This window comes from Sarcophilus harrisii, chromosome 5 (genome assembly GCF_902635505.1).
Source record: "Sarcophilus harrisii chromosome 5, mSarHar1.11, whole genome shotgun sequence".
NCBI classification, from domain to species: Eukaryota; Metazoa; Chordata; class Mammalia; order Dasyuromorphia; family Dasyuridae; genus Sarcophilus; species Sarcophilus harrisii.
In genome coordinates this window covers 142,944,255-142,956,477 of record NC_045430.1, presented here as the reverse complement: position 1 = coordinate 142,956,477, position 12,223 = coordinate 142,944,255, and the positions used below count along the sequence as shown (strand labels likewise).

Genomic DNA, 12,223 nt, shown 5'->3' with positions numbered 1-12,223 from the left:
GTTTTTAAAAAATCTGAATTTTGAGAATTTTAAAGGAAAACAGACTTACTTATGGAGACTGTGAAGGAGATTTTGATGAACTCTTGGTATTCGTAAATACTGATTTCTTTTTCTCTTCCTGTTCTATTAGATAGATAAAAGCATTTCATCTCTCCCATTGTAGATAAAAATATTTCACTACTAGAATGATTTTAAAATTAATCATTCATGATTAGAATTTTTTTAACTCAAGTAAAATGAAGGAAGTTTAGAGGGACAGAAATAGGGAAGAAATTTTGCTAAAGTAATTGTATTACAAGAGACACAGAGAATAAGTGTGTGTGTGTGTGTGTGTGTGTGTGAGAGAGAGAGAGAGAGAGAAGGAGAGAGACAGAGACAGAGAGAAACAGAGTATGTGTGTGTTCCTGAGGTAGTGAAATCTGATGAAATATGATGATCATATGTGATCATCATAGTGAAATATGATGAAAAAAGCTTTATGTCATGGATGTCCCTAAGTGGGAAGAAGTAAGTAGTAGCAGAAAAGAGATGGTCCAAGTTATGGGGAGCTGTCTGATTTGATAGTGGTTCCACAACTGAAATAACTTCAGGTTTCTGTTCAAATAGAGTATGATGAGGACAGAGGAGTCAGAGTACCACTAGCTGTTGGAATGACTAAAAGCATGCATGTATGTGTGAATAGGTGGATAGCATGCCAGACCTGGAGTCAGGAACACTCATTTTCCTGAATAAAATCCAGCCTTTGATACTTCCTAACAGTGTGTGCCTGAGCAAGTCATCTCACACTGTTTGCCTCAGGCCCTCATCAGTAAAATGAGCTGAAGAAGGAAATAGCAAATTACTTTTGCCAGAAAGAATTGGATACAGCTGAAAAACCATTGAAGAATACCAAGGTTCTACACAACTTCATATATCTTTGACTTGTGGAAATGACTAGTTGCAGTTAAATCGTGTGGAAAAATCATTTGAGTTAATTTTATTATGATTTGCCTCATCCTTACTTTGTGAACTTTTTTTCCCCATAGTCTTCTCTCTGGGTGTAGATGACTCTACTGTAAATTTACTTAACTTTTGGTTTGGTTTGAATCATCTTATTGTTGAAGAGAGCCATGCCAATCAGAATTGGTCATAGTATAGTCTTCTTATAGTTGTGTATAATCATTATAGATCTCCTGGTTCTGCTCATTTCACTTAGCATCAATTCATGTACAGGCCTTACAGAAATCATCCTGTTGGTCATTTCTTACAGAACAATAATATTCCATAACATTCATATACCATAATTTGTTCAGCCATTCTCCAACTGATTGGCATCCACTCAGTTTCCAGTTTCTAGCCACTACAAAAAGGGCTCCCACAAACATTTTTGCACATGTGAGTCCCTTTCCCTCCTTTCAACTCTATTTGGGATATAAGCCCAGTAGTAATACTGCTGGATCAAAGGGTATGCACAATTTGATAACTTTTTGAGCATAGTTCCAAATTGGTCTCCAGAATGGTTGGATTTGTTCACAGTTGTACCAACAATGTATAAGTGTCCCAGTTTTCTCATATCCTCTCCAACATTTGTCATTATCTTTTCCTGTCATCTTTGCCATTCTGAGAGGTGTGTAGTGGTATCTCAGAGTTGACTTAATTTGCATTTCTGTGATTAATAATAATTTGGAGCACCTTTTCATATGACTACAAATAGTTTCAATTTTGTATGAAAATTGTTCATGTCATTTGACCATTTATCAATTGCAGAATGGCTTGATTTCTTATAAATTAGAATCAGTTTTCTGTATATTTTAGAAATGAGGCCCTCATCAGAACCTTTAAATGTAAAAAAAAAAGTTTTCCCAGTTTATTGCTTCCCTTTTAATCTTGTCTGCATTAATTTTCTTTGTACAAAAACATTTGAACTTAATATAATCATATAATATATAATATAATAATATGATCATTAATGATCTCTAGTTCTTTTTTTTGGTCACAAATTCCTTCCTCTTCCACATGTCTGAGAGGTAGCTATCCTATGTTCTTCTCATTTATAATATCATTCTTTAAGTCTAGATCATGAACCCATTTTGACCTTATCTTGGTATATAGTGTTAGGTTTGGGTGAACAATGCCTCATTTCTGCCATACTACTAACATTGCTTTCTAAGAAGAAAGGGAGCAGTCCTGGAAAAAGAGGCCCCAACACTGGTCTAGTTTAATGTTGTACCCCAGCTAGGAGTTTCAGTGACCAAAGAACATTGGCCTTTTATAACTCTTGCCTCAGCTTCCCTAAAAATGTAAGAAGCAGTATAAGACTGTGGTTAATGCAACTCTGACTTAATTTGTAGTTTAATTTTTCAAACCACTGTTTTCTATTTCTATCATAACTGCCTTGCCACCCCTCCACTGATGCTACATCGTATCTCCCCCTGCAGTGACTGTTGACCTGGCATATGGAGCTTTCCATTTATAGATTCAATCATTATGTTTCAAATTCAGAAGTATTTCTTGATCAAATTAGCTTGGGAATTTTATTTTTTTAAATTCTCAACTTAAATATATAATAAAACAAGCATTTCTATCTATAAAAGACCAGAAAATGATCAAAGACAAAACTTCACATTGATGCTTTTGCTTTGAAATGCAGCCAACATTTTAAAGGTGTTCTCATCCGAATTTCCCTTTGGCTTTTCTTCTGTTTTCTTTGGTGTTAAAAAAAATGTTTCAGTGATCCTCTTTGAGGGGCGAGCAGGTAGTCCTCTTGTTCTACTTTCTCTCTTTACAATTTTTCACTCCATCTGAAAAAAAAATGTTAGTAATAGATAAGCAGTCCAGCCAAACAAATTGACATGTAGACCAGGTTTCATTCTGTCTCTTGAATTTATCACTTTTCTTTCAGGAGGAAAAATGTGTGGTTCATCTTTAGCATTCTGAAATTATTGTTGATTGTTTATTATATTGATCCCAAATCTTAAGTTTTTGTTTTGGAAATCTCTTTGTGCCTCCTAGATTAGTTCAAAAGCCGCTCACAGGCCCAGTGCAAATACAGACTGATACAGAATGTTTGAAGTGCTGCATTCTAGTCTTTTTTCTTCTCCATAGGTAGCCTAATGACTCTAAAAAGCAAGAAATTCTTCATATTCTTGCTATGCTTATTTGTAGAGACCCAGTTGGCTGAGCATACTGTTACCTCAGAATTCCAGAGCTCAAGCAATCCACCAGCTTCTCCTTTCCCAATAGCATTGATTACAGACATGTAATACCACACCCAGCTGTAAATGTTTCACAGTAGTTTTCTTTGCAATCTTACTGAATAAATTGTTCTGGCCCTATTCATATTGTTCTGCATTAGTCCATGCAAGTGATTTTTTTTTTTTAGTTTCTCCATTTATTTCATCATTGCAATATAGTGCAATAATACTGCATTCATATATCATAATTTGTTCAACCATTTCTGATCTGATAGGCACCCCGTTGGTTTCCTGGGTTTTTTTTTTTTTGACTGTTTGGCACATAAGTGGTAGTAGTTATAGTAGGATTGCTAGGACAAAAACATGCATAATTTAGTGACTTTGGCATCATAGTTCAAAATTACTTTCTAGATGGTGAGACTAATTCACTCTTCTATCTACAATATATTAAAGTGTTTGAGTAATATTTATTTTAAGCCTCCATAATGGATGGAAGCGACTGGCATTGAAATCCTAGAAGACTAGGATTCAATCTCACACATCAGGTTATGTGATCATGAGCAAATCCCTTACAGCTTCATACCCCTGGAAACTCTCTAAGACTATTTCTTATAGACTTGTAGCAGATCTGCTTGGGAGAGTTGAGAGTGGGGAATATTAAGTAATTCTACTCTCCCTACAAAACCTATACCATGAGTGTTTAGATTTTTTTCTTAGTTCCGTCCTTTAGTTGTAGCTATAATGTGTACTACAGTTGTTCACATTTGTGTCCTAGGGGAAAAGTTTTTAACATATTTGGTTTGTCTTGGCTAAAATATGTGACATAATTAAGAACCAGTCTTATTCTAAGTAAACTTTTAAAATATGATTTAACTATTAACAACAACTTAGCTTCACTTTATAGTATCATTAATCACATACATTATGAAGTATTTATACCATGCCATTCTCATTTTTCTCTGTGGATTTGGGAAAATATAGGAAACTTTGTTTTTCAAAAGATCATCCCTTCATATTACCTTAAAGGTCTTGATTTAAAAAAAAAAAAAATTATCCCTAGGTATTCTCAGCAACTTAGATTCTTAGAGTTGTCCAAAACACTGAGAAGTTAGATCATTTGTCAGAGTCATAAAACCAGTATGTATGAGAGGTGGACTTTAAATTTATCTCTTCCTGTTTCATAGACTGACCCTGTCACAGATATCACACTGAAAATAATAATTGAAGATTATGTGGGCTTTTTTTTTTTTTGGAAGACAGTGAATAGAAATGATCTTAATTATATGTAGGTAGCTGAATTAAAGAAGATGCCCTGAAAACAATGTAGAATACAAGCAGTATGTCTGTCTATTATTTCCTTAAAACTGAATAGACACTGGGAAAGAAAGAAATTTGGGGTCTGCAAATTAAATTCACTTTATTGAGTTTGAAATGAGTTATCTTCCCTTTTCCTCTGACAAAACTATAAGAAAAAGTCTTTTAAAATAAAAGGTTTACTTGAGTTTACTTTGAACCATTTATTTCCTTTCTTCACATAGCCAGACTAAAGAAGGTATGAATTAGTCCAATAGGGAATTTAACAAAAAGGAAAGCTATACAAAAATGTTTGCATTTTTTTCATTATAATGTTATGATATCTATTCCTTAGTGAATCATTAATGTCCATTCTTCAAAAAAGTAATTTATAAGGGAAGCTGGGCCTATTAAAAAAGTTTTCATAATCAAATGTTCATAATATGAATTTATTATTGAAAAGCTTCTTAAAATATGATCTGTGTATGTATGTACATATACATATATATGTGGATATATATTCAAATTTATGTGTGTGTTTATGAATTAGTAAAAAAAAATGATTTTGCTACACAATATACCTCTAAATAGAATAGTAGCTAAATTTTATTGCATTTTTATTCTATTTTGTGTGTTAATTTTGAACTCAGATTGGAGTTTCTCACCTGAAATAGGAAAATTGAGAGGAAAAAAGGTATTTCCAAAATTAGATTTCATTGATATTTGACTAAAGGGTAATTCTAGAACATTAAACTCCTCATAATCTCAGGAAGCAAGAAGGTCAGTCATGTGAATGTATCCTTGAAGTAAAAAATATCTTGTAAAATCATTCACTTTATGATCTTAGAGTATTTTTTCTATATTTTCCCTATAGTGCCCAAAGTTGGAACTTTAACAATTTGGGTTTAACCTTTTATTGTCTGTTTTTACTATGAAATGTACCCAGAAAATGATGTTTTAGAACTTTGCTGATTACATTTGAAAGACTGCTATTTCAAGATCAAAACAAGACCAGTCAATAAGATTGGATCATAAAGCTATTGGATCATAAAGTGCATGTAGACATTCAACCTATTTGACAGTCAAGTAAATTAGTCAATGTCACATATCACCTTCATAAGTAAACAGGAAATTAAGCTTCAAAGAAAATTTCTTGAATGATTCTGTGAAAATACTTTTTGAACATCGATATTAAAGTAATTCTTTACGCGCTCAGTGGTGTACATGGCTTTCAAAATTTAGAGGTTTGTGTGTTCTCTTTCAGAAGGTGCATCTACTCTATAATAGTGGATATGGCAGGTTTTGAAGTGTTCCCAGATTTATGGGATTATTTCCACAGTGGCTTACTAATATTTGATGTGCATTCTTATATTTTTAATGATGCAACAGAGTGGTAGCCAGAAAATCTGTGAAATGTTTAGGAAGCTCAAGAAGCATTATTGTTATGTGTGCCTCTTGATAAAAGCTGACCATGATGGATGACTATAGTTATTTACCCCATAAATGCTGAAAAATAGTTATCTTTACTAAACTGTAAAGATTGAGATTGTGATTTTCACGATGCCAAATACACAATTGTTGATTAATAAGTAATGGGGTATTTATCTTGGAACTGTGTGCATTGGCACAAACTTTAGAAAGCTGAGGCTGTAAATGTGATTGTTGTAGATCCAGTTCTTGGGTTTTTTTCCCCTGCTTCATGGAGAGTAAACATTGAATGTAATTTCTTAAAATATTGAATAACAACTCGTTTATTTTTTTTTCTCCAGGCATTCATATCAACTGTAAATTATTTGCAATTGTATGTCTGGAATACCATGGATAATTAAATCCCCAATTAATCCCAAACCCATAGCACATAGCTAAAACTTCTCTCCCCTGCTTATTTTGTAAAATGTTTGACACCATTATCTTTTTCTGAGTTTAGTTTTTGCTTCACCTTTTAACAAAATGGCAAAAAAGGAGGCTTGTGTGTGCAAAGACTATATGAGCTACAAAAAGATAATTAAACCTTGAATTATCAAGAGAGTTAGTAATAAAGATCAAAGACCTGTTTTTGTACTGTACTTCCTTCTTTATATATTCCCCTGAGGAGCATTTTGGTGTCCAGGTTTGACCTTTTACCTTCAGGATTTAAGGGATTGTAATTATAATTTTGATATTATAGAGTCATTCTAAAGTATGTTTTTTTTTTTTAAATTACTCTCAATCTTCATAGACTTTCTATAGAAATTTCTATCTGCATCCAGAAAAAGAACTAAGGAAACTGAATGTAACTTAACTCATGCCATGTTCACTTCTTTTTTCTGTTGTTGTTGTTGTTTTAAATCTCTCCCATAGTTTTTCACTTTTGCTCTAATTTTTTCCCAACATGATTCATAAAGCAATGTATGTTAAAAATAAATAAAAAATAAACTACTCTAAATGTTGGGATATATAATTGCAAAATAATATTTTGTATGGAACAAATTAGAATCCTAGAATAGCAGAGAAATATTGCCCCTATTTCTTTATCCACACATTTTAGATAGTTCTAATTAATAGGAAGTTTTAATCTTCCTCTGTCTTTCTACTGCCTTTGCTTTAGTATTTTATTCTCTTCTCCTTCCTGAGTACCTCAATAGATTTCACAAGATTTAGATATCCTACAAAATATAAATACAAATAAGATAGTAATGTGATGAGGAACTCCCAGATGTGGAAACTCATTCTATTAAAATTTGTATTTTCTTAGAGCAATCAGAGTTGTCACAGATCAAATAATATGTGTCCCTGATTCGGAGGTCTGCCTTTTATTTACTATGCTGCCTCAGTTACAAATAATATACTAAAAATAACTGACTTAGAAATAGCATTTTGAGAAAAGATATTAAGGATAGCTTAAAATTACAACGTTTTAAAGGAAAGACTTTCTTCTTTCCTTTAAAATGGCCTGTTATATGAGAGCTTTCTCAAAAATAAAAGCATTTTTTGAAATTAAAAAAGCCAACTTAAGTTTTATAATAAAAGCTGTTGTACAAAGACCCTTTGTTTTTGTTGTTGTTGTTGTTGTTGTTTTTAATTAAATAACTTTTTATTGACAGAACCCATGCCAGGGTAATTTTTTTACAACATTATCCCTTGCACTCACTTCTGCTCCGATTTTTCCCCTCCCTCCCTCCACCCTCTCCCCAAAGATGGCAAGCAGTCCTATACATGTTAAATAGATTACAGTAGATCTTGGATACAATATATGTGTGCAGAACCAAACAGTTTTCTTGTTGCTCAGGGAGCATTAGATTTAAAAGGTATAAATAACCTGGGAAGAAGAACAAAATGCAAGCAGTTTACATTCATTTCCTAGTGTTCTTTCTTTGGGTGTAGCTGTTTCTGTCCATCCTTGATCAATTGAAACTAAGTTAGATCTTGTCTTTGTTGAAGAAATCCACTTCCATCAGAATACATCCTCATACAGTATCACTGTTGAGGTATATAATGATTTCCTGGTTATGTTCATTTCACTCAGCATCAGTTCATGTAAGTCTGGCCAATCCTCTCTGTATTTGTCCTGCTGGCTATTTCTTACAGAACAATAATATTCCATAACATTCATATACCACAATTTACTCAACCATTCTCCAATTGATGGGCATCCATTCATTTTCCAGCTTCTGGCCACTACAAACAGGGCTGCCACAAACATTTTGGCACATACAGGTACCTTTCCCTTTTTTAGTATCTCTTTGGGGTATAAGCCCAGTAGACACTGCTGTATCAAAGGGTATGCACAGTTTGATAACTTTTTGGGCATAGTTCCAAATTGCTCTCCAGAATGGCTGGATGTATTCACAATTCCACCAACAATGTATCAGTGTACCTGTTTTCCCACATCCCCTCCAACATTCTTCATTATCTTTCCCTGTCATTCTGGCCAATCTGACAGATATATAGTGGTATCTCAGAGTTGTCTTAATTTGCATTTCTCTGATCAATAGTGATTTGGAACACTCTTTCATATGAGTAGTAATAGTTTTAATTTCATCATCTGAAAATTGTCTGTTCATATCCTTTGACCATTTATCAATTGGAGAATGGCTTGATTTCTTATAAATTAGAGTCAATTCTCTATATATTTTGGAAATGAGTCCTTTATCAGAACCTTTGACTGTAAAAATGTTTTCCCAGTTTATTGTTTCCCTTCTAATCTTGCCTGCATTAGTTTACAAAGACCCTTTGTAATTGTGTGTCTCTTTATTTTTAGGAGCTGGTGAATCAGGGAAAAGTACAATTGTAAAACAAATGAAGTAAGTGGAATTAAGAATCATTATGAGATTCCTAGTTGGAATATGCCTTTTTGGTAAAAGAAATAAATTATTATTCTTTCTCTTTTAGAATTATCCATGAAGCTGGTTATTCAGAAGAAGAATGTAAACAATATAAAGCAGTTGTTTACAGCAACACCATTCAGTCGATTATTGCTATTATTAGGGCAATGGGAAGATTAAAGATTGACTTCGGAGATTCTGCTAGGGCGGTAAGTATCATTGGGCAATCATATTTGATAACACCCTACTAGATTTAAAAAATAATTTTTATATGTTTTGTTTTTCTTCAAAAACATAGCAATGTTGTCTTATCTATGGGAAATCTTACCTGATTCTCTCCAACTACTGCCTTCTCTCTTAAACTACCTTTTGTATTGAATTACTTTGTATTTATTCTGCATATACTTAGGTAAAATAAAAAGTAAATTAAAGTTACTTGTGTATAAGTGTTGTCTGATTCATTGTACTTGTTCCCCCAGCACCTAGTAAGCCTGATGCATTGATCATTTTATGTTGAAAGGGCAAATTGCATAGTGGTAATATCTCATAGTAAATTTTAATAAAACTATCTAATGTTGATTTTTAATCAGGCAAAGACCTTGTTAACAAAGTATTCCTTATCTCAGTCCCCACAAGGTATGTTTTCTTTGGGATTTGATCTAGACCTGTGATTTCATCTGTATAGAAAATTCCTACTAAGGAAAGTTATATTTTGCCATTTGTAGATCAACAAGTATCCTTGAATTTATAGTCTTAGATCACATGGGCTAAAAATTTTTAGGCTTCAGTATCACATAAACAGCATTTATAATAGATGCTTAATAAATGCTTATTGGCTCTCTCATGTACCTGGAGCCTTGGTCCTACTGATCTAGAATTTAACTTTCTATCCATTATGGACAGAGTTCTGGGACCTTGTCTAAGGAAGAAATAGTACAGCACTAAGATATTTTGTAGTGAGCTTGCCACATATAAAATGGAAATTTTCTTTCAAACAATTCTCTGACACATTTTCAACATGAGTGTAGATAGAATTGCAAAAAAAGTCATAATAATTAAGAAAGGAAAGGTTTTTAGGAAAATTGATGCAACACACAAATCATTTTTCCAGAACAAAACCTTTCTGTGTTTCCTATGAAATTCATACATATAGTGATGGATGTTATATTTTGTAAAAAAAAAAAAAATCCTCCTCAAAAATCAAAACTAGAGTCTAAAATTTAGTGCATATGTGCAGTTGCATATTATAGTTACATATTTTTACATATTATATTTTGTCAAAATTCATATGAAGTAAACTTATGTATGGATTAATTTATATGTTTGTATTTATCTGTGTATATCTGAAGCTGAATTCCTAATTAATCCTTTGAATGTGTACCACGAGAAAATCAATCTCTATGTTGATTGAGTTTATTTTAAGCATCAGTCCTCTCCAGAGGTATACCTCCAGTGGTACTATAATGTGTAAAAAAATAGACAAGGGGATATTTATAATGAAATATTTCTTAAAAACCATGACATTAGAAACTTAATAATCATTCTCTGCTATAATTTTATCTCGCAAATGGCAAACTTGATAACTTTTTCAGTGATAATGATCTACCTATATAATAACACTACTGTAAAGGCCACTAAGATTCCTTCCAGTTTTAGATCTATGGTTGTAATTATGTTTTTATCTTCAACCTTTTCAGACAACCTTAAGTTTTAAATAAAGTAGGAAGGTTTAGAATTTGTTTGGGTAGAGCATACAGAATATGATGGGCACAGTAATAAGAAGGTAGTTAATGCAGGTCCTACAATAACATAATAGATTTATTGATTTAAAATCAGAAGAAATTAGAGTTCATTTAGTCTATCCCCATCATAGCACTGGGTCACAGAGATATTAAGGGATTTCACCCAAAATCATATTCAAACTAATAAGCAGGATTAGAAATATATATTAGCCTATGATTTCCATGCTGCTTATCTCCCAGTTTTATGTGTCATGTGACATTAACAATTGGAATTGTTAAACAGATGTCTGTTTTTTATCTGCCAAGGATTTATTTTTTAATTATTATCTTGCCATGTTCATGTGTAGTGCATGTTAGAGACAGGAATTTACTATATAGGTCACGCAGTCTTTTAGAAGTATGCAAAGAATAATTAATAGTGTTTTTATATTTTTTATATTTTCTATCATGAGAGCCTACCATTTTTTCCCACTACAATAATTTTAGTTTTTATTTACATGGACACTACTCTAGTTACTGATTTTTATGACCTCACATGTAGATTCTCATCTCTCTACTCCTCTCATTTTTTCTAGGATTTTTTTATTAAAATATTCTTTATTCTTTTCTCAACTTTTCCTACCAGATTTTGAAATATTACTCTTCAGGCACCTTTTTTCTTCATGTTAATCTTAAAAAAGAACTTAACTCATCACCTATCATAATAAATTGAAATTTTTACCTTTGTAAAACTTAGTTTAGTGAATGTGTTTTAATAGAAGCTATGTGATATATTATAAATATCACATAACTATATTTACAATATAATTTTATATAATATAAAATAATACAGCATTTCCTATGGAACTGGCATTATTCTTAGTGTTTTATACATATTTTCTCATTTGTTCCTCACCTAAGAAATAAGTGATATTTTTATCCCCGTTTTATAGATGGGGAAACTAAAACAAGCATAGTTAAGTGATTTTTCTGAGAGTCACATAGCTGTAAATATATGAGGCTGGATTTAAATTGGTTCTTTCCAACTCCAAGCCCAGCATTCTATCCACATGCTACCTAGTTAACTCAACTTTTTGTTATGATTTCCTTGGTGTAAAGAAACTCTCATATGAGATTCTACCAATGTAGATGGTCAATTGCTCTACAATTTTTTTAATAGCCTTTTATTTACAAGTTATATGTATGGGTAATTTTACAGCATTGACAATTGCCAAACCTTTTGTTCCAATTTTTCCCCTCCTTCCCTCCATCCCCTCCCCTAGATGGCAGGATGATCAATAGATGTTAAGTATATTAAAGTATAAATTAAATACAAAATAAGTATACATGACCAAACCGTTATTTTGCTGTACAAAAAGAATCAGACTCTGAAATATTGTACAATTAGCCTGTGAAGGAAATCCAAAATGCTGGCAGGCAAAAATATAGGGATTGGGAATTCAATGTAATGGTTCTTAGTCATCTCCCAGTGTTCTTTCGCTGGGTGTAGCTGGTTCAGTTCATTATTGCTCCATTGGAATTGGTTTGGTTCATCTCATTGCTGAGGATGGCCAGGTCCATCAGAATTGGTCATCAAATAGTATTGTTGTTGAAGTATATAATGATCTCCTGTCCCTGCTCATTTCATTCAGCATCAGTTTGTGTAAGTCTCTCCTGGCCTTTCTGAAATCATCCTATTGGTCATTTCTTACTGAACAATAATATTCCATAA

General features: G+C 32.5%; 1 protein-coding gene across 2 annotated transcripts in view; it reads left to right on the top strand.

The window, feature by feature from the left end:
• Nucleotides 1-12,223, top strand: part of GNAI1 (G protein subunit alpha i1) — a 101,515-nt gene that overhangs the window by 51,562 nt on the left and 37,730 nt on the right. For both annotated transcript variants that reach the window (XM_003771463.4, XM_031938679.1), the window contains exons 2-3: nt 8,707-8,749; nt 8,838-8,979. In XM_003771463.4, coding sequence (XP_003771511.1) covers nt 8,707-8,749; nt 8,838-8,979 — 185 coding nt within the window. The remainder of the gene's footprint in view (nt 1-8,706; nt 8,750-8,837; nt 8,980-12,223) is intronic.